This window comes from Hyperoodon ampullatus (assembly GCF_949752795.1).
Source record: "Hyperoodon ampullatus genome assembly, chromosome: 16".
Taxonomy (NCBI): Eukaryota; Metazoa; Chordata; class Mammalia; order Artiodactyla; family Ziphiidae; genus Hyperoodon; species Hyperoodon ampullatus.
Genome location: NC_136929.1, coordinates 12,745,971 through 12,767,757, shown reverse-complemented (window position 1 = coordinate 12,767,757; position 21,787 = coordinate 12,745,971). Strand labels below are relative to the sequence as shown.

General features: G+C 39.1%; 1 protein-coding gene across 3 annotated transcripts in view; it reads left to right on the top strand.

The window, feature by feature from the left end:
• The window catches only part of IPO5 (importin 5), a gene marked incomplete at its 5' end in the record, with an annotated part of 40,271 nt that extends 23,650 nt beyond the window's left edge, over positions 1–16,621 (top strand). For all 3 annotated transcript variants that reach the window (XM_079721724.1, XM_079721723.1, XM_079721722.1), the window contains 16 exons: positions 711–835; positions 927–1,016; positions 1,101–1,274; positions 3,017–3,235; positions 4,319–4,402; positions 5,820–5,952; positions 6,041–6,162; positions 7,613–7,709; positions 8,895–9,067; positions 10,361–10,472; positions 10,558–10,613; positions 11,663–11,785; positions 12,852–13,071; positions 13,659–13,887; positions 15,205–15,346; positions 15,918–16,621. In XM_079721724.1, the coding sequence (XP_079577850.1) occupies positions 711–835; positions 927–1,016; positions 1,101–1,274; positions 3,017–3,235; positions 4,319–4,402; positions 5,820–5,952; positions 6,041–6,162; positions 7,613–7,709; positions 8,895–9,067; positions 10,361–10,472; positions 10,558–10,613; positions 11,663–11,785; positions 12,852–13,071; positions 13,659–13,887; positions 15,205–15,346; positions 15,918–16,004 (2,186 nt within the window). In that variant the 3' untranslated portion in view covers positions 16,005–16,621. The remainder of the gene's footprint in view (positions 1–710; positions 836–926; positions 1,017–1,100; positions 1,275–3,016; positions 3,236–4,318; positions 4,403–5,819; positions 5,953–6,040; positions 6,163–7,612; positions 7,710–8,894; positions 9,068–10,360; positions 10,473–10,557; positions 10,614–11,662; positions 11,786–12,851; positions 13,072–13,658; positions 13,888–15,204; positions 15,347–15,917) is intronic.
• Positions 16,622–21,787: the final 5,166 nt, after the last annotated feature.

Sequence of the window (21,787 nt, the reverse complement as noted above, 5' to 3'; positions counted from 1 at the left end):
TTACAACAGACTTCATCTTTAGATGGGTTTTGGGCTCCCCAAAGGAAAGGGAAAAATTAAGTCTAATGTCTAATTTAGGATTTTTCTACAACCTAGTTAACCCTTATACCACCAGTTCTCAAACTTTCATTCTAAGGATCCTTTTACACTGAGGATCCCAGGGTGCTTTTGTTTTGGGTTTTTTGTTTTTGTTCTTTTGATCTGAACATTTGCTCCCCTAATAATATGGTGAGAGCATATTTTTTTTTATTGGAGTATAGTTGATTTACGATGTTGTGTTAGTTTCAGGTGTACAGCAAAGTGAATCAGTTATACATATACATATATCTACCTTTTTTTAGATTCTTTTGCCATATAGGTCATTACAGAGTGTTGAGCAGAGTTCCCTGTGCTATACATATACAGTAAGTTCTCATTGGTTATCTATTTCATATATAGTAGTGTCAATCCCAATCTCCCAATTTATTCCTCCCTCTACCCACCATATTGCCTTTTAACTTTCAGAGTAGAAGTGCTTGTGTGACATAACCACTGTGACAATGAAGTAATCCAGTCAGTCACTTTTTCTATTTTTCTGGTTAATAAACATGTATAAAAGTATTCTGTTACTCTTTTCCAAATAAGGGGAACTTCCTTATACTTCTGACTACCAGAATGACATGTTTGTAGTATCTAATTGCTGTTCCTTCCTGTGTAATTCTGTTCTGTAGCTGACTGGAAGTATCGGCATGCAGGATTAATGGCCTTATCTGCCATTGGGGAAGGATGCCACCAGCAAATGGAAGGAATTCTAAATGAGATAGTAAACTTTGTTTTGCTTTTTCTTCAAGATCCTGTAAGTACCAGTAAATATTTGATTCATAATTATTGCCTTAGTTTCACATGGGACCCTATTGCCTTTACTAATACAAAGGCACCTATTCCAGCATCCCAGAGTGAGGTATGCAGCCTGTAATGCCGTGGGACAGATGGCTACAGATTTTGCACCTGGTTTCCAAAAGAAATTCCATGAGAAGGTAAGTAATGAGTCTGCAGACACTCAAACTCTAAGAAGAGGGATGGCATTTGAAAATGTCTGTGTGTGTGACTTCATTTCACAGGTGATTGCAGCTCTGCTGCAGACCATGGAAGACCAGGGCAATCAGCGTGTGCAGGCCCATGCTGCTGCCGCTCTCATTAACTTCACCGAAGACTGTCCCAAGTCACTACTTATTCCATATTTAGATAATTTGGTGAAACATCTGCATTCCATCATGGTCCTTAAACTTCAAGAGGTAAGTTTCGAGATCTTTAAGCTCCCTATTTATAAAGATTAATTTAATTTGATAGGTGAGACCTGGAGAAAGAGGGACTTTTCAGAATGGCCATAAAGAATAGAAAGTTAGGAGGAAGACATTCCAGGCTGTTCTAGGTAGTATAATTCAGGCTTGACCAGAGAATGGGCCGCTCAATATTAGACTTGGGAAAGATGGACTAAAGGTTAGGTAAAAGCAGCATGTGAATTGCCTGGAAAACAAGCCAGAGTTATTTTTGAACTCTGTAAATTATTTATGTAAATTTGGAATTACATAAATTAATTGCTGCAAGAAACCATGAAAACGTGATTGTAGGAAATTAGCACAGTAGCAACATGAGGCATAAACATAAATGGGGAAGATTTAAGGCAAGACCATCATACGATTATTGTTCAGCGAGTTTGGATGGTAATAGTGGAAATTGGAAGGAAGAGTGATTCTGAAAGATGCTTCTCAGGAAGCATTAGCAGTTTCTGCCGGTTTGAATTTAAAAAGATGAAAGAGAAAGAAGCAAAGTGTTGACCACTCTCCTAACCTGGGTGAGAGAAATAGAGAACATGTAAAAAAGAATATCCTTTTTGTTTTAAATATGTTGAATTCTTAAAATAAGGCCTGGCCATCCAAATAGAAGATAGTTTATAGTTTCAGCTTAAGTAAGAGGCAACCTAAAAACAAGTGAATGATGTCAGTGTAGCATCATGAGAGAGAGAAGATTCAGGTAAGAAAGGCAAAGATTGAAGCCCAGTTTCTTGTCAAATATAATGAAAATAAACTTCTACTCTAAAGTGAAATGAATAAAAAGGACATGCAAAATAAAAGCCGTTTAACTACTGTATTCAGCAGACATAAAGTTACTGTCAAATCGCTATATTAATACTCAGTTTCTATACTTCAGTTCATGATGAACTGGTAACAGTTGGTAAACCACACTGTGCCTAGCACTGGTCTAAAGGAGAACAGGGAGGAAGAGAGGAAATAATGTCTCAGAAGGCAAAGAAGGGGGTTTAAAGCAGAGGATGGGTGCTCAGTGTCCAGTGACGGCAAACTAAGAACATGATATAGGAACATATGTGTATCTGAAAACAGACAGAGGTAGACAAGTTGAAGGCAGATCGGTTAGGTTAGTTAAATCAGGAATTGATGGATCAGATGTGACATTACTAGTAGATTTGGGTAAAGGGCTGAAGTGCGAAGGGTGCCTCTGTATAACCCCCCCTCCCCGCATGGGTCCAACATGTGAGATACAGACTGAAGGAAGGAGTTGCTAAGATGGGCTGGGGAGGAGGGTAAAGTATGTGAGCAAGAGCAATGCAAAGAGAGAGTAGCCAAGGAAGAAAGACATTCCAGTGAGATCAGAGGCCAGTCATGACATTAAACACAGAGCAGATGCTGAGATACAAAAGAAGGGAGTAAGCTGACCTTTAAAAGGTGTGTTGGGGCTTGTGGTACAAGGAGAAAGAGCTCTGCCGAGAGCGGCTGTGGTTGACGAGCGGCGTGAGGAGCATCTGGAGCAATCCAGGAGCACTGTGTTAAGGAGAGAACATCACACATAAATATAAGGAGTTCAGCGCCATTCTTACATTTGCTGTAAGACCTACAATTTCCAGTGTGGCTGCCAGAGGGTGGGCTCAGCTTGTGGTTTCAGAAAAGCCCTCGGGAACTTTGAGGGAGTGTTTCTTCCATGTTCTCATTTGTGTGATTGTTGTGTGTCTTCCTTCTAGTTGATTCAGAAAGGCACCAAGTTAGTTTTGGAACAAGTTGTGACGTCTATCGCATCAGTTGCAGATACTGCAGAAGAAAAATTTGTCCCCTACTATGACTTATTTATGCCATCACTGAAGCACATTGTTGAGAATGCAGTTCAAAAGGAACTCAGACTTCTCAGAGGAAAAACTATTGAATGCATCAGCCTCATTGGTCTGGCTGTTGGGAAGGAAAAAGTACGTGATTTGTAGTACGTCAAATTTTTTGTTTGAATTTGGCTACGGAGGCATTGAGGGTACCAGAGGGTTTTTTCCTTCTGATAAATGGTTTTCTGGATACTTGTTTTTTTCCATCATCTTACTCTCATATTAACTTTAATTTTATATATAAATAAATTGTTGCCTTCATTTTTTCATCGCTAATATTAAGGTTTCTTATTAACTCAGTTATGCTCATGAAACCTTCTCTTATGGGTACAGTCTGTCTCCATGGAGGCTTGTGGAATTCAAGACCCATATGTTTAGTTTCACCCACTTGAACATGTGCTTGGGAACATTCCAGTTGCTTTTCTGTTAATCCAAAAAGCATTGAGTGTCCCTAGAGAAATTTATATGCATATAATTCTTCAGAAAATAATTAGCAAGGACGATGGGCCAGTGTGTTTTTCTTCCTGTTTGACGTCTCAGACCTGTCAAAGCTGATTCAGAACAAGCTCCTCTGTCATCAGCCCCTCAGGTTCTGATTCTCAGAGCTTTCAATATAGAACCTTTCTGTCTGATTTCCTCCAAAACCAGCATTATTATCTTATAAACTGTTTTCTGGGAGACACTGAGAAACTAACCAATAAAACATTTTTATGTTCTATTCTCTGCATTTTGGCTTTCAAACTATTTTTGAAACAGTTTATAGAATGGAGATTGCCAGAGCTACGCAGAGAGTTAAATGAAAATCATATAGTTCTATGGAGCAACCCAAAATTGTCTTTCTGGATTTGGATTCTCTTTTTACTGCTGGAAATACATAAGCCATGGACCAAAACTTGATGCCACTAGAACTATCTTTATACTGCAATTCATTTTGACCTTCACTGGAAAACGTATTTTTCTAGAAAAAGCACTAAGTCCATTGCAATATAGATGAACATTTTTCTATATAGTACTTTTATCTGAGGGGTTATAACCCGTGTGGGAAATGTAATAGATTTGGGGGGAAAGTTTTATTATTACACAAGAAACAAAAATTGGGTAGCAGTAGTGCCTCTCTGATGTGATATACATGAGTAATATTAGTGTCTTTTTTCCCCAAATATTTCCTTCCAGTTCATGCAAGATGCATCAGATGTGATGCAGCTGTTATTGAAGACGCAGACAGACTTCAATGATATGGAAGATGATGACCCTCAGGTAAAGCAGCCCTCACATGCGCTTGCATCCTTTTGGTCGATAGCTCAGGGTTAAATGTATTAAAAAAAGAAATCGAGTAATAGGTTTTTTGCGATAATATCAACCCGTGGTTTCAGAGACATTCTTCACTGGTTTTCCTTCTACTTGGCACACCATTTTTTCCTCAGTCCATTCCAGGCTGCTCCTCTTCTGACTAGTTTTTGGTTCCGTTGGGGTTCTGTCGTGCCAGGCTCTCTTACCTCTTCACTCTCCTTGAGCAGTGTCATCCATAGGCACGGCTTCCGTTTTCCTTCATATGGTTGTGACTTCAGGTCTGTCGCTCAATTCAGGGTTCATTTGTCCAGCCCCTTAGTGGACATCACCATGTGGATGTCTCCTGGCCCTTTGCATGCCAGATGACTTCCCTCCCCTGTCAAAAGCAAAAGAAATACAGAAACCCAGCAGTTTTAGAGCATGTCATCCTCTTTTATCTGCCTGTGAACAAGCCCTCGTTGAGCTTAGAAAGAACCTTCCCCACTCAGCCTGGCTAACTTCTGCGTGTAGTTCACGGCTGGTACCAGTCTCAGTGGTGGGTACTGAGGACCCTGTAGTAAGAACGTCGTGAATGTCTGTCACGATCTTAATGGTGGTCACAGTGCCTACTGTACCATGAGCATTCAATCAGTCATCATTGGCTTAAACTTTAACTTTACACAGCCACTCTGTAATAGTTTTCCATACTTAAAAATGCTTTTTCCAAACACTTAAAAATTTGTTTTGTTTTGTTTTCTAAATTAGGAGTGGGGAGTGCGTTTGCACATGCAGGCATGTGAAATAGACAAATATATAGATGGATGCTGGAGGGTAAAAATCACTTTTGGGTCCATGGGGATGAATTAGAACCAGATTCTCTGTAGGTAGATTAAGTCTTTGTAAACACAGTAGTAGTAGAAGAGGTGTCTTAAATGTGGACAACCCCTTACACAGAAAACTTAAACAGCTAGGAGAAAGGGGTATTTAGTGTTTAATGAATGGAACTTTAGGCAGTAGGTAAAGTCAGGTAAGTTCCTGCCTTCAAGAAAATTAGTGCTTAGGGGTTGATATGTTTAAGTGGGCTTTGTTAAATGATTCAGACGCTGTTAGAGGAAACTATATATTTTGAAATATGTAGTTTCTTGAAAGTAGGAAAAGATAAGACAGGGTCCTGGGCTCTTTTGCCTCAGCTGTTGTCTGTATCCTAGTGTAGAAGTTCACAGTGATTTTCCATGGTTTCTGAACATTTTAAGTATGTGACCTTAGAAAATGCACTTATTGCTTAAAGAGCCATGAATGTAAAAACACCGTTTCCATGAAACGGGGAAGGGGCTTTCTTTATGTCTTATTTATCCATTTTTTATTAAAAATCAGTTTTAATTTAATTTTAAATTTTTCTCCCCAGATCTCTTACATGATCTCAGCATGGGCCAGAATGTGCAAAATCCTTGGAAAAGAATTTCAGCAGTACCTTCCAGTGGTTATGGGACCTTTAATGAAGACAGCTTCAATTAAGCCTGAAGTAGCCCTTTTAGATAGTAGGTGTTTTCGTGAGGACATGGCAGTTGTAGAATTTCTCTTTGTTATCATTTTTTAACATGAATTTGCTTGCTGCTTTGTTAATAGCCCAAGACATGGAGAACATGAGTGATGATGATGGTTGGGAATTTGTGAACCTTGGAGATCAGCAAAGTTTTGGTATTAAAACTGCAGGACTGGAAGAAAAGTCAACTGCTTGTCAGATGCTGGTAATTATAATGTTTACTGAACTTTGTTTTACAATTTCTCATAATGAATACATATAATGTATACGTATATATTTCATTATATATATACTTATGTATATTATATATATGTATTTCATAGGAGTGCTTTTCACGGATGCTGAAGAAGTTATTTTGAAGGGCCAGGAATGTATTCTTTAATAAATAAAATATAGAAACCTTTAGACCCAACATTTCCACTTATGGATTTCCATCCTAAAGAAATGTGGATAAAACCTTTCATTACCAGTGCTGTTTTTAACAACAACAACAACAAAAATGAATAGCCCAAATAACTATTGTTAGGAAGATGACCAGTAATTACTGTGCCCTGGAGTATTACACAGCCATTACAAAGCTACCTGAGGGGGAAGGATTTTTGCCTGTTTTGTGTTTAGTGTATAGTAAGTGGCTAAGGAATATTCTTGAATGAACAGAAATCTGCTCACAGTATTAAAGATGAAGTTGGTATGATTTCATTGTATTTAAAAAATAGACATGGTAGGAAAATCAAAATGTTTATGGTGATTATTTCTTGTGGTATTATGGGGTCTATGTATGTTCTCTTTGAGTTTCCTTTTTTAAACCTTCACGAGCATGTGTTGTAGACAGCGAGAGTTTTTATTTTTGTTTTTTTACAAATAGAGTTAAGAGATTTTAGTAACATTGTAAATCAACTAAACTTCAATGAAAAAGTATTTTAAAAAGAGATTATGGTGTATTACAAATCTAGCAGTTAAGTAAGCCTAAATAAAAGTTAATGGCTTAAATTTTATTTTGTATTAGTAAAGTATTGTGTTTTCTAATTCATTGAAACATATTTCTTGAACTTATCCTTATCAGTACTTAATTACCTATAATTTATAAACAATTTGGATTTTCTGTAGTACCGCTCAACTTGAGAACAAATATAAATGTAACATCTTCTACAAAATTACCAGCTCTCTTCATGTAGTGAAAGAGAAGAAACAATTATTTTAAGAAGAATTTTTTCTGTTTCACTGTTGAAATGATTCTTTTAAAATTCAGAATAGCATAAGCCTGTTTGCTGCAGATTTACAGAAGTGATGTGCTGTGATTACATTTTCAGTTTTTTTTAATTTTAGGTTGCCTTAATTAAGTGGCCTCTTTTGTTTGAAGTATTTTCAGAGTGCTGAAACTTTTGCTAAATTCTCCCCCCCACAAAATAAGAATATGAAGTATTCCCCCCTTCGAATGACAATATATACTACAGTCGTTCCATGGTCCTTTTCCATTTTACAATTCCCTTTAGTTAAAAGACTAATTTCACAGTCCTGCATACAGCTCTAAATGTAGTTAGCTCTAGTTAGGATATAACATTCTGTGGTCCTCATGGTTTTGCAGTTTGTTAATAAATACTAATACATCAGAATTAACATGGGTCTTGTTTTCTCTTCAAATACTTTGGTTTCAGGTTTGCTATGCTAAGGAATTAAAAGAAGGCTTTGTGGAGTACACGGAACAGGTTGTGAAACTCATGGTGCCTCTACTGAAATTTTATTTCCATGATGATATCCTATAATTTTTGAACAGAAGACATTTCTAGATTGACTTAAATTGTAGGCCGTTGAAGTATTAGACTTTGTGCTAACTGAAGTAAGCATACATCACCAGTATTCTGTTTGCACTGACAGTGGTTTCAGGTTATAAACTTGGTTCTTTGCAAGTGCCTTTGTTTCACTTGTGCCGAAAACATGAAAAAGAAAATGTCAGCTATCCCCTAGTTGACAGTTCTCTGTGGAGCACTGAAGAGCTTTAAGGTTGGTTATTTTATTAGCAAATGTTTATGGTTGTGTATAATTGCTGCTTTTCCCAAATATCTTTTGGTGATGTTAAGCAAGACCTTTTAACACGTTAGAGACCATCTTATAGTACTTAACTTTCTATATAGCTCGTTTCAAATGTGGATAATACCTCTGGAGAGAAATGTCTCTTGGTAAATCTGTGTGAAACAGTTTTCCTCCTCAATGTAATGGTAGTTGTAATTAACATATATAGGTAGGTTTTTATGCCATTTCGTGCACGCACACACACTTTCGTAAATGGGTTAAAAAAAAATGACAGCCCAATGGAATGGTAGAGCCTGGACCCAAAACCCAGATCTGTCTGGCTCCAGAGCCACTTTGTTGTAGTTCTTCATGCAGTATCCTGCAGCGGCATCCTTTACAGAAGATGGCTTTTGCCCAGCAGACTTCCCATAATGCCTGAAGACAGAGCAGAAGTATTTTTAAGAGGAAGTCCCAAGACCTTATTTTAGAAATTGTGTTAGATAGGGAGAGGCACCTCATCTTTATCGAAAACTGAAGAGGCTGATTCAGGAAGAGATCCTCAGTAGTTTTCTTTAGTAAAGTCATTGCTCCAGTTGCATTTGTTAGAAACATGCATTACCTCAAATGTGGGGATAGGTACATTCTGAGACATACTGTGAGAGTCCCAGGTCCTCCCTCAGTCATTTTTACGTTTAGGGGTTACATTTGAGCCTTCATTCCTGTTAATATTGTAGGTGACGGAAAAGACAGGAGGTATGTCTTGGGGACAGGGGGACTTCTGTTTTTATACACAGGTTATATTTAACACAAGCTCTTGGAGAGTGGTCTTGGATAAACAGAAGTTGCCTAGCGCTCCATGATCTTCAGGGTAGTGAATACACTAGATGTAATCTAAGGATAGTGGGTACGTTTCCTTAACGATAAAACGTGTTCGAGTGGCAGCAGCAGAATCCATGCCTCTTCTCCTGGAATGTGCAAGAGTTCGTGGTCCTGAGTACCTCACACAGATGTGGCATTTTATGTGTGATGCTCTAATCAAGGCCATTGGCACAGAACCAGATTCAGATGTCCTCTCAGAAATAATGCACTCTTTTGCAAAGGTAAATATTTTTCTCTTCAGAAATATGTATAAGATTGTGTGTTCATTTATTAGTCTTGCTAAATGGGGGATTTTTTTTTATGCTGTAACAGAAAATTTTCTTTTTCTATCAAAAATGTTTAATATTTTGGTGCTTTCACTCTTTTTGTTTTTCTTTCAAGAGTAGCTCTTCTTGTATTCTGTTCTTCATTAGTTTCCATCATCATTACCTGTTAATCCAACTACAGAAACTTGGCTGTCATCATCCAAGTCATGTCTAGTTTTTGTCCTGTTCTCTCTCCCCTAAATTCCCTTCTGTTTTTTGCCGTATCTCTTCTTTTTGCTATTGAAATAGCCTCACCTGGTCTATTCCAGAAGCCATTCCTTCTTTTCCTCATAGTTCATTTGCCTTTCCTCAAGCATTAACTTGCTCTTTGAGTCACTCTCCTTCCCATATTCTTGGTCATTTCCATTGCTCACAGCTCCATAGCTTGCTCCACAGTTTGGTTTAAAAATTCTTTATTTGTCCCCATTTACACTCCTGAAGTTCAAATTTTATTTTTCCAAAGACCGCATGCTTCCATGTCTTTGCCTGTATCATTTCCTCCGCCTGTAATGCAAGCATAGCCTTTCTCCAGCACCATCTTTGTACAGAGTATGCATGTAGTAACTGAGCTCCTTAGAAGCTGGTCTTTTCCATCTTTGAATCCGCAGCATCCACCATAATTCCTGGCACTTAAGACGTGCTCAGGACATGTTTAAAGGAAAACTATTTTAAAATTTTTTCTCTTTAAAATACTGGCATCGTAGCAAATACAAACCAAGTGGATTTACTCATTTAATTAATCATTAATCTTCCAGGGTACTGAGTTATGTTAATTTTTCTCACACCTCCGTCTGATTTTTTTTTTTTTTTTTTTTTTTTTTTTTGGCTGCTTTGGGTCATTGTTGCTGCGCACAGGCTTTCTCTAGTTGCGGCAAGTGGGGGCTACTCTTCGTTGCGGTGCGCGGGCTTCTCATTGCGGTGGCTTCTCTTGTTGCGGGGCACGTGCTCTAGGCACACGGGCTTCAGTAGCTGTGGGTTGTGGGTTCTAGAGCGCAGGCTCAGTAGTTGTGGTGCACGGGCTTAGTTACTCCGCGGCATGTGGGATCTTCCTGGACCAGGGCTCGAACCCGGTCCCCTGTATTGGCAGGTGGTTCTTAACCACTGTGCCATCAGGGAAGTCCCTCCATCTGATTCTTAATGGAGTTTAACTTTTGACTCCAAAAACACTTAAATCTTATGAGTTGCTTGCTTTCCTCAACCTTGTTTTAGTGCATTGAAGTCATGGGAGATGGATGCCTTAATAATGAACACTTTGAAGAGTTGGGAGGTATATTGAAAGCTAAACTTGAAGAACATTTTAAAAATCAAGAATTGCGGCAAGGTAAGTTTTCCATGCTTTTATTTCTGAATGTAATCCTTGACCATTTTGGCGACCATTTAAAGACATTTATTTGGGTGTGTTTTAGTTAAAAGACAAGATGAAGACTATGATGAACAGGTGGAAGAATCACTACAAGATGAGGTAAATTATTCCATTTAGAACTTAATTTACACGACCATTTGCATCTGGAAGATAATGCTTAAGTTTCTGATTCATCTGACTTCTCATAAGATGTACTTCTTATTAATCTTTAGTAGAAAAATCTGACATGTATTTCATTTATTAATCTAGAGAATAAGTAATTTGAAATTAGCTGATTCGTGTTTTGGATGCTTTGTGTGCATTTTGTTGCAATGACCTCACATATGAAAGCACTTCGGAGTTCACCTCGTGTTTTCTTCTACACTCTCACAACAATCTTGTATATTTGGTGGTGCTTTCACCATTTTAAAGATGAGTGAACTCAAACTCAGATGTTGAATGACTTCTACAGCCACACTGTTGACAATCTCATGCTTAAGGCCAGATCTTTCTATAACGCCAGCTGTCTTTCCACTGGACCACAGAATTGTGCAAATTTCCCCATAAATAATATGCATGCAGTGGTTGACATAATTCTTCACATTGTTACTCAGTTCTCTCACCATCAAACCACTTGATGCCATCAAACATATTTCAGCTGTGTGTTTAGGGTCTGTCATGTGGCATGTGGCCATCTGGTGGACCGGTGCTGACATGTGCAAGTCATCCCAGTCCTCTGCAGGGTGCTCACACGCCGACACACACGTTGTTCCCAGGGATGTAAATAACTGACCCCGCATCTCCCCACCATCCTGCTCCAAAACCAGAAACATTCTTTCAGAAAACAAAAAAATAGTAAAGTAAAATCACTTTTGTTTCAGATCTTTGAGATTTGGGTTAATTTTTCAACCGTATATTTTAAATATATTCCAAGAAAAGTATTTGCAATAGGTGCAATACTTACCACACTCCTTCCTTTCTTTCCATAGCCAGACAGGAGACATCACTGGGGTAACCTCAGTCTCTTGACTCTTGCTATGCCCTTAAGAAAGTGAAGAGAAATTGAATTTTGTACTTTTCTTATGTTTGTTATAATAAATGTTACTGTTAATAAATAGCAGGGATACTTTTTAAATACATACGGGTTTGTATGTGTTTGTTTTTTTTAGGATGATAATGATGTTTATATTCTGACCAAAGTGTCAGACATTTTACACTCAATATTCAGTAGCTACAAGGAAAAAGTGTTACCATGGTTTGAACAGCTGCTTCCGTTAATTGTCAACCTAATTGTAAGTGTTACCTCTTTTTGACAATTATTTTAGATAGTTGACCTGGAAATCTTTCCTTACGCATTTGAAAACTTACACTTTCAAGTCAGAATGGATCGTAGAAATCATGGTTTCCACTGTACCTCTTTAATTTACCAAGTTTATTGCATTGCCCTGGATATATTCTCCTTCAGTATATGCTTGAAGTTTACTAATTAGTTTTCCATAGTTCACCTAATTTATAATACAGTCTGAAGGCATAGAACTGATTTTTTTTATTTCAGATTATCTATACCCTGCTAAATTAACAAATGGAAACAAAATGGTTGCAGGTTTTTGTTTTTGTTTTTGTTTTTCAGTAGACACTAGAAAATTCCGTTTTCATCCTTACTATGTACCACCAGCGATCATAGATTCTGGATGATAGCCTGATATATTCAATTTTTAAAATGTATTATAAATTATAAGCAGTCATCAGATATTTATGGTTCTTTTTGGCTTTCAATTTTGTGTTTTATGATATTTAGTACTGCAGTATCTTTTAAATGATTTAGGCACATATGACATCCTGTTGAATCAGTACTATAAAGTTAAATCTTTGCAGCTTTTACTATTGTTGTGTTTTTTAAATATAGCATTGCCATTATCTTTTTTGTAAAGTAAATGTATATACATAGCTGCTGCTGTCAGTTCTTCCTGATACTGGGTAATGTCAGATTGTGGAATTCTGTAACAAATCACCCAAGTCTTTTAAACCTATACTTTATTAAATCTGTGTAGTACTTTGAGGGCTGTTATTCACAAGAACTGATTGTTACTATGTTGTTTTTCATTACCTATATCAGGAATATGCATGTAAGATGACAGCCTATAGTAAATAAGTGTTGCTTTACAATCTTTTTTTGTTGTTGTTCCATTAGTTCATGTCTTTTATTAACTAATACACAGTGACTTGTCTTCTGGTTTGTTGAAACAATAGGTCAGACAACATTTGCCACAGTAATATCTGTCAAAGTGGCTGGCCGTAAAAACTCCAGCACCACATTCATCTGAATAGTCAAAGCTTAAAAGAGTATCTCTTTTGTAGTGTCTGCATAGACCGTGGCCAGATAGACAGTGGGGCTTGTGCATCTTTGATGATGTCATAGAACACTGTAGTCCAGCCTCATTTAAATATGCAGAATATTTCATAAGGCCAATGCTCCAATACACATGTGACAGCAGCCCAGAAGTCAGGCAAGCAGCTGCGTATGGCCTGGGAGTCATGGCACAGTACGGCGGAGACAACTATCGTCCTTTTTGTACAGGTACTTTTGTTTGTTACGTTATGTGCATCTCATCCCAGGCGTCCCTGTTATCCCTGCCTTGCTTCCCCCCCGCACACCGCCCGCCCCGGCAAGCATACACTGCTTCACTCTCTTTTCCTTTTTCAAACACCTTACTATAGCACTTAGGAGTTTACCGCCCTCATGCTCATAGAAATGGAAGTGAAATCTGAGTGGGACCACAGCCTCCTCACCTCAGTCCCAGGGTACAGTCCACTTGGGGCTTGGAGGGCATACTTTTAAAACATGCTGGCATCCCTGTATGTTCAGCATGGGAATATAGCTGGGCGGCTTTCAGAAGCTGCGGTACAGCGAGGTGATCAGGGGTGTGGATCCGGAGGCTGCTGCCTCCTGGGCCTGGAGATCAGTGGAGCGCAGGTGCTCCTGAGCGCGCCAGGGCAACCCTCCTTTCCCCGTGTCTGGTTCTGTAGTCACAAAAACAAACAGTTCTTGCACTTGAACATTGCCTCACTATAATTCACACCTGGACCAGAGATAAGAAATATGTATGGGCATTTGCATGAAAATGTGAGACTTTAAATGACTTTTTTTTCAAATGCTTATTTTAGAAGCGCTCCCACTACTGGTAAGAGTTATTCAGTCTGCTGATTCTAAGACCAAAGAAAATATCAATGCTACAGAGAACTGCATCTCGGCAGTAGGGAAAATTATGAAGTTCAAGCCTGATTGTGTGAACGTTGAAGAAGTCCTCCCACATTGGCTCTCTTGGCTTCCACTACATGAGGATAAAGAAGAAGCCGTTCAGACTTTCAATTATCTTTGCGACCTGATTGAAAGGTGAGGAACGGGACAGGTAGGCCTTACTTCCTTCCCTTCATGTAACACAGTGCTTCCTGTGCACAGCTTCCAGGTGTATAGGTTATAATAGTGCTGTCTTTATAAATCAGGTTAAGAAGCCATATCACAGTTAAGAGTGCCGTATAAGCACATCTAATTTTGAGTTATTCTTTATGGAACTCAGTTCAACTCAGATCATTATAGAATGTGATGTTCAAGGAAGGTTCTGTTCTGTCTCCCGCCCCACTCATTCATTCATCCGTTCACTCACTAGCTTTACTGAGGTATAATTGACGTACCATTCATTAGTAGAATGGGGTCAAAGAACATTGTTAGTACTATTATTTGACCCTCTGAAATACTAGTGTTTTTCTTTGGATTAAAAAAATCAGTGGTATAAGGGAAATATACCAGACAGGCAGTCAGGATCTGGCCCCAGGCCTCTGTCATTCATAGTGTTATTTTGTGCCTGTGAGTATAGCTAAGAATTGCAACCACCTTGGAGGTTATAGAAGCTATCAAGTCAAAGGCGTGTTCATTGGTGGTCTGTTTTTCTAAGTCCAGGTTCCCCTAGGTACTGGATCTGGGCTCTGGCACTATTAATTATTCCTTTTAGTTCATAAATAAATCCAAGGGCTACAACCACTCATCTCCTGGAGTTTGTAGAAACAGGCCAATGGCTATATTCCTTCATGCCTGTCTAAGTTCTCGTTCATACAAATACTGGGAGACTTTACAGGGAGGACAGTATCACTAAGGAACGTAGCAGCCGTCCTGGAGACCCCTTACCTGCGCCTGCCTCTGCAGTGACCAGTCCTCCATCACGCTGTTTAATCATCTCCCTTGGACGTGACTACTCTGGAATTTTCTTAATGAAAAAGACTGGAATTCTAATTAGATTCACTGTTAGGTTTCTTTCCATTAAACTTGACTGCAGCTTATTTCCCGGCTTACATTTAGAATGCCTGTATTATCTTTTTGAACTTCAGATTTATTTTAGAAACCATTTTGCAGTATCTAAATAAAATTTGTGTTAAGGAACTGTTCTTAGTAATATCTTGGGTTTTTTTTAACATATATATATATATATGTATAAAATTTACATGGGAAGAAACTGAAAAGCTAATAAGTAAAATTAGCTGGTTTTCCTCCTACTGAATTTAAAAGGCAGTTGATTTTAGTGAGTGCATAAGCATTGTATAAAGACCTAATAACAAAATTCAGTGTTGGAGGAAAGGTGTAGAAAAGTATGAGTGCTTCAGTGATTTCCTATTATAATTTTCATTTACAGTGGTTTTCTTCTCTTTCTTTTTTCAGTAATCACCCAATCGTTCTTGGCCCTAACAATACCAATCTGCCCAAAATATTCAGTATAATTGCAGAAGGAGAAATGCATGAGGCAATTAAACATGAAGATCCCTGTGCCAAACGTCTGGCTAATGTAGTTCGCCAAGTACAGGTAAGCTGGTTTGGTTAAACTGGGGAAGAAGAACTAAAAAATTACTTGGTTTTGGCTTTTTTTTTCATATTCTTCCCTATTAGAGGAAGGAAATAGAAATCCAACTAGCTAAGGAAATTTCATGTTTATATTCTCTTGTCATCAAGCCTCAAACGGATTATACTTATTATAATCTACCCATATATTCTCATTATTTATTTAAACTAAAACTTGTATCTTAAGTCTGAGACTAGCACATACTCATTATGTAGAAGTTTTTCTGCATATCTGTGAAGAAAAAAAGATGAGATTTTAATAGTAATAAAACTGTCAGCTACCAATGACTTTTCCTACCTAAATTCGTGTGTATAGATTACTTGAACGTGTCACCTAAAGTGTAGCTTTATCAATGCAAAAATGAGAAAACTTACTGTAAATGAAATAAACTTTGTAGAAATGAAAAGATTTCTTGCTTTTACAATGATGTTCAGGTATTTTGACATTATTTCAGTCTACCTAATGCTGATGATTGAAATACTTCCCAGTGACCATTTTCGCCGAATCTAAATGTGTGACGATGTTCTTTCCCTAGACTTCTGGAGGACTGTGGACTGAATGCATAGCGCAGCTCAGTCCCGAGCAGCAGGCAGCCATACAGGAGCTCCTGAACTCTGCCTGAAGGGCCTTAATATCACCACCAGAAAACTAACTCCAAATAAACATTTACCCTTTTGTTTAGGTTTCTTTGTTTTGTTTTTGAGCAAAAGAGAACGGTAGAGTTGTGTGTGGGCCATTCTTCTGCAAAGCCACAACAGCAGGAAGAGAAGCCCTGGGTTTCGGGATGGTGTATAAGTGGATTTCTCCCACACCACTGAGGAAGTCCCATGAGCCCTGCAGTAGCACTGAAGAGTATTTTTCTATTGGTATAACCCACCCATGTGAAGGTGAAAGGGAAATTAAGTTTTCTCACTAGATATAAGGAGATTTAAGACAAAACAGCTTTAAGATCAGTTCCTCAGCGTTAGATGTGTGTTAAAACAAGTTGCTGTACACCTAGTGTTAATTCTATTCATTGGAGTGTGAGTCTCTCTGTACGGTAGAAAGAAGCCTTTTACCCAGCAAACTAGTAGATCCAAAAATTGAAAAAAAGCTGAAGACAAAAACAACAAGCATGAAGATGTTATTTTATGTCACTTTCGATTCTTTTCCCCAAAAGGCTTATGCAGTGACTCAGTTTGGAAAGCTTTTCAGCTTCCAGCCCTTGAATGTGAAGTGTCGTTGGCATGTCTGGCAGTAGTCTCATTCACTCCTCAATAAACAACGTTGAAATACGAAAGAAGTTTGTGTAAAAATTTAGTACTGTCTGGCTTTGATTCATTTAATGTTTTTAATATAAGAATAATCTAGTATTTTTTAAAGTAATAAGGATGGCTCTGAATTTTGTTTCCCCCTGATATTTTCCTTGTGCAATTCAAAGTTAAAAGCATCTAGTTTTTACCATCTTCCACTTTAATTTAAGCTAAGTTATGATACACCTACTCTGTTCACAATTGGTGTGCAAACTTCAGTCGTTTTAAAGCTAGCATTGTTCCTGTTAGAAAAAAAGATTTGGCTTAGTATTTTTATTGCAAATTGTAATTGCTATGGAGCCACACGCAACTTTTAAACTTTTAATTTTATGATAAGTATTATGGCTAAAATTATTTACTGATAAATTCAGTAAGATGTGTGAATGTGTTTTTCTTTATGTATTAACCTCATAGCAGTAAATGACTTGCTGTTGTTTCTTTAAATAATTTTTCTAAGAGGTCTTATTAGATTTCTGTTGAAACTCCAGTGTTAACATTTTTATAGTTTGTACTGAATTTAACCGTGATACAAAAATGAATTTTATGCCTAGATCAGAATTTAAAATTAAAGGTTTTTTCTTTAAATGATTTGCATTACTTTATTAAAACTAAATCTGAAATGGAATGGAAAGTAGAATAAATTGTATTAAGGTGGTTTGGTTGGGGGCAGATTCCCCTCACATATATTTTGTTTCCGGCCCAGAAGCTTTGGTATCTTGCAGGACAAACACCATGTTGAGTGACTTCTCTAGTAAGATCATTGCTTTCAGTGGGTACCTGTGTGACTCTCAACATGTGTGGGGAAATTTGAACCTACTTTATATCCTGTCTTCCTGTCAGAGTAAAAAATGTGGTAGTTCAACCCCTCTTCCTGAGGGTACTTCCTGAGATAGAATGCTGTTTGGAAATGCCATTCGTGTACTGATGCCAAACCACTGGAGCAACTCAGGTTTGCTTTTTTTTAATTTATTACACTACTTAAAATGTTAAAAATGTGGTGTGCTCACCTAAGTTGAGATGGAAGTATGGTCAGAAGATGGGTACATGGTTTTCGGAGAGTCTAGTGTTTGCAGAGCACACTGTTCTAAGCACTTAAGGCATATGGCACAGAACCTCGTAGCTTCAAGTGTAAACCTTAGTGGGGAAAGTCAGAAGATGTACCCATCAGAGGGGTCTAAGGTCCCTGAAAGAATCAATTGCAGACTGACTACATCCTTCTGGATAGAAGTAGGAAAACAAGTAATTGGAGTTGAATCAAGTTAATCAGGGAAGGTCAGTTTTAAAGACTTGATGTGACATGATCCTGAAACTCATAACTGATTGTAACACGAACGAACAAGTCTTTGGAATTATCTGGGGCGACATTTTTAATACCTCATTTTGTCTATACAAGATGAAAATTCATGTTTTTTTCTTTTGTACCAAATTTAGTGGCCTAGTGGCCTTGCATGTCAGCCAGTAATTATATATTTATGAATCCGAGCTATTTCTGGAGGAAAAAAACTTGGGTGGCCCTTAAATTTTCTGGATATTTTGTGACATAGAGGGTTAAGTTATGTGTACAAGTGTCAGAAGTTTTTAGCATAACTCATTTGGAATATTTTTTTAACGCTAAATCTAAAGAAAAGCAAAATTGTCTTAAAGCTAGTTTGACATTTCTGTAATGAGAGACAACTTTATCGTAACTCTGTAGCTGTAGTTTGACTAACAAAACCGTGAGTAAATGCATAAGCAGATAAACATTCTCCATGTACCTGGTCTCATAATAACTAACTAAAGAGCTAACTAAATGATGTACTTAGTAATTAGTATTGCTGCATTCTGCCTACGAGTATTGCATCAAACAGTCTGGCTCTGAGCTTGTTCCATGGAAATCACTTTGTACCTCTTATCCCTCTGCCTCAAAGGATTAATAGCCAAAATCTACCATCTTTCATTTTCTTAGTCCCAGAAGTATGAAGGTTTAGAAGAAAGTGAATTACCTTCAAGGAGTGGGCTTGGATTATTACTTCCAACACTTGAACTTCTGACCAGGTGACGGGGAGGTGGGCGGTTAACTCTAAAACCATCCTGGACTGACTCCCCCCACTTTTTTTTTTCCTCACACAATCTGTAATCCTGACCGTCATTTGCTAGACAATACTTTGGCATATTATATTTTCTATGTATGTTGTATATTTGAGTGGATGAACACAAACACTTTGAAGATAAATTATAGCTCAGTTACTCATTTCTAAGAAATGAACCCCAAAGCAGTGTGATAAGTTCTTATGTAAAACTCCACAAAAAAATGTTTTTTTTTAATTCCAGTTAGAGTAGCAGAATATAATTCTGAAATGTGTGTCAGTGATTCCTTGTATGGTTCTTTTTTTTTTTTTTTTTTTTTTTTTTTTGCGGTACGCGGACCTCTCACTGTTGTGGCCTCTCCCGTTGCAGAGCACAGGCTCCAGACGCGCAGGCTCAGCGGCCATGGCTTACGGGCCCAGCCGCTCCACGGCATGTGGGATCTTCCCGGACCGGGGCACGAACCCACGTCCCCTGCATCGGCAGGCGGACTCTCAACCACTGCGCCACCAGGGAAGCCCTCCTTGTATGGTTCTTGATCTCTTATACACGTCTGCCCTCTTAAGTAGCATTCAGATTGTAATGCAAATCAAGTCCGGTGCCATTTGCTATAGATTAAAAATTAGTTCCCCTGCTTCTCTTAGAGGTTTGTAACAAATAGGTACAAAGTGTAAGTTTTGAATTACAATCTGACAGCAATCCTGTGGTCTTAAGGTACATCGTGAAAGAAGGTGATGTTGAATGGTTAAGAGCAGGGTCAGCAAACTTCTGTAAAGGACTGGATGGTAGGTATTTTAGGCTTTGCAGCCCCTAGGATCTTCATCACAACTACTTAGCTGCTTTTTTAGACAATACTCAACAAACGGGTGTGGCTTTGTCCCAGGAGACTACAGAGACAGGCTGGCACCTGATTAAAACCTTTGCTCGGGTTCCAAAATCTCACTGTACACGTTCTGAGACTTTGGACAGGTTAACCTCTGTACCTCAGTTGCCTTCTCTTTAAAATGGGAATAATAATAGTACCCACATTATAGAGGATTTAAATGAATTTAGAAGTCAGGCATGGTGTTAGCTATCATCACTTACGTTCTCTTAATTTTTCAAAATCAAGTTTTTTTTTTTTTTTGCAAATTCTCTGAAGAGCCTCGGTGTTGAGAGGAAGCCTAGGAAGTTGTGAAAAGTAGCAGCTTTGCCGAGTCTGCAGAGTTGTACCATGAGTGTATTTGGCCGGTGGAAATGCAATTTTACTTGCTCAGCACCAAGGGACTGGTGTTGGAAGATCCTCATCTGCACATGGCCCGGCCCGTAAATGCACCCATAACCTCATCTGCACCACGACCTAAACAAGCAGCAGTTTGTCCCCGACCGGGGAAGAAGTTCCGTCGGACTCACTGTGAGCGCTGGTGGCTCTATCCCCCAGACTCGGTCACCAGGGACTCGTCCTCACAGTGACTGGCAGGGGAGGGCCCCGTGGTGGCCATCCAGGGCGGGGAGCACTGGGGAGCCCGGCCCCACTGCTCACCAGTCCGGACCCTTTGCAAGCCCCTCAGCCTCCCTGTGCCTCTGTTCTCACTTGTAAAGCAGTCCGTCAACAGTAACCTCCCACACAGGGTGGCTGTGAGGTTTGAGGTGATAATATCCGTGAAGCCCCTAGATCAGTGCCTGGCAGTGTCAGTTTGCTATTAGGAGTACACGCGTTAGAAGAGATGGAATTAAGTTTGGTTTGCAACTGATGAACAACGTCATAAAATACTCCAGGGACAATGGGTGCAGCACTTACACCCAGCAAGACAGATACTCCGGTCAAGCGTTTTATTGAATTAAGCTGTGTAACAAAAACTGATGGCTTGAGGGCAGATGCTGAGCGAAACGCACGGGCGGCCTGCCTTCACGTAGGGACACATCAGAATTTCAGAGCAATGAAAGTAGAGGGTGTGGAGTGTGTAATAGAAGAAATCAGGGAAGTAACATTCATTAGTGCAAATAGGTTGTGTATCCAGTGGCCTCAATCTAGGCATTCTAGCAAATTGCACCAGACACTCAAAATCTGGCTTCTCCTGGTCACTGAAAAGCCCACCCTGAGTGGAGGTCATCTCTGCAGACTTGCCACCACGACGGGGGCTGTGTCACAGGGATGGCGCAGAGGCAAGCATTTGGGACCAGCGTGTAGCGTCTGCTGCCTTGGTGGGCGAAGGTGCCAGAGGAGCAGAAAGTCGGGAAGGCTGGGCTCCAAGCCCTCTCCCTCCCCACGCCCACCTCTGGTTCCTGCCAGGGAGGGTACTGCTGCTAAGTCATTATCGGGTTGGCAGTGAAGAGAGAATGTGCTAAATTGTAGCCCGTTTACATTAACTTGGCCCCAATCCCTGAATGCAGTTACCCACTTTTTTTTACCTCCCTGTAGGGCAGCTAGTGGCTGCTGCTTTCCACTCAATTTCACACTCCCAGATTTTCTCTAACCCTCTCCCCTTGGGGGAAAAGTATGTAGTTTTAACCCGCCATTGAAATGAAGTGGAGCCCCCATACGACCAGGAACTAGTAAAAGAATTTATAGGGTTATGACCCTATTGCATCTTCTTATTAAAAAACACACTGAAAGTTCATTATTAAAGGGCCAGAAAAGATGGTTCTCTTTTAGGAAAAATATAGCCCATCAATGTTTTTAGTGTTTGTGAATTGGGTCTCATGGGGAAAGTTTACCATTACTATAAATGATCAATAAGCCATAAGACGGAAGCTCTTCTTGAAACTGCTGTTTCAAGAAGGAAGTAAAGATAAAATAGCAACACAAATTTGGAGACATTATAATGGATTGAAATAACTAAACGTTTCTTAAAAGAGCAGTAGCGAAGGATCATAAGGCAGAACGAAGGTTGCATTTGAGGATGCTAACTCACTTTTTTGTGTCCCAAAAGGGATTGCTCCTTGCTCCCCTCCAAAGTAGAAACTTCAGGGTCTCTGTCAGCAGAGGCAGTGAGTGAGAGACCCCTCCCTGGCCTTCAGAGATGCCACTCACCCTGCAGCGACTCCCTCTGCCCACACAGCCTGCCCG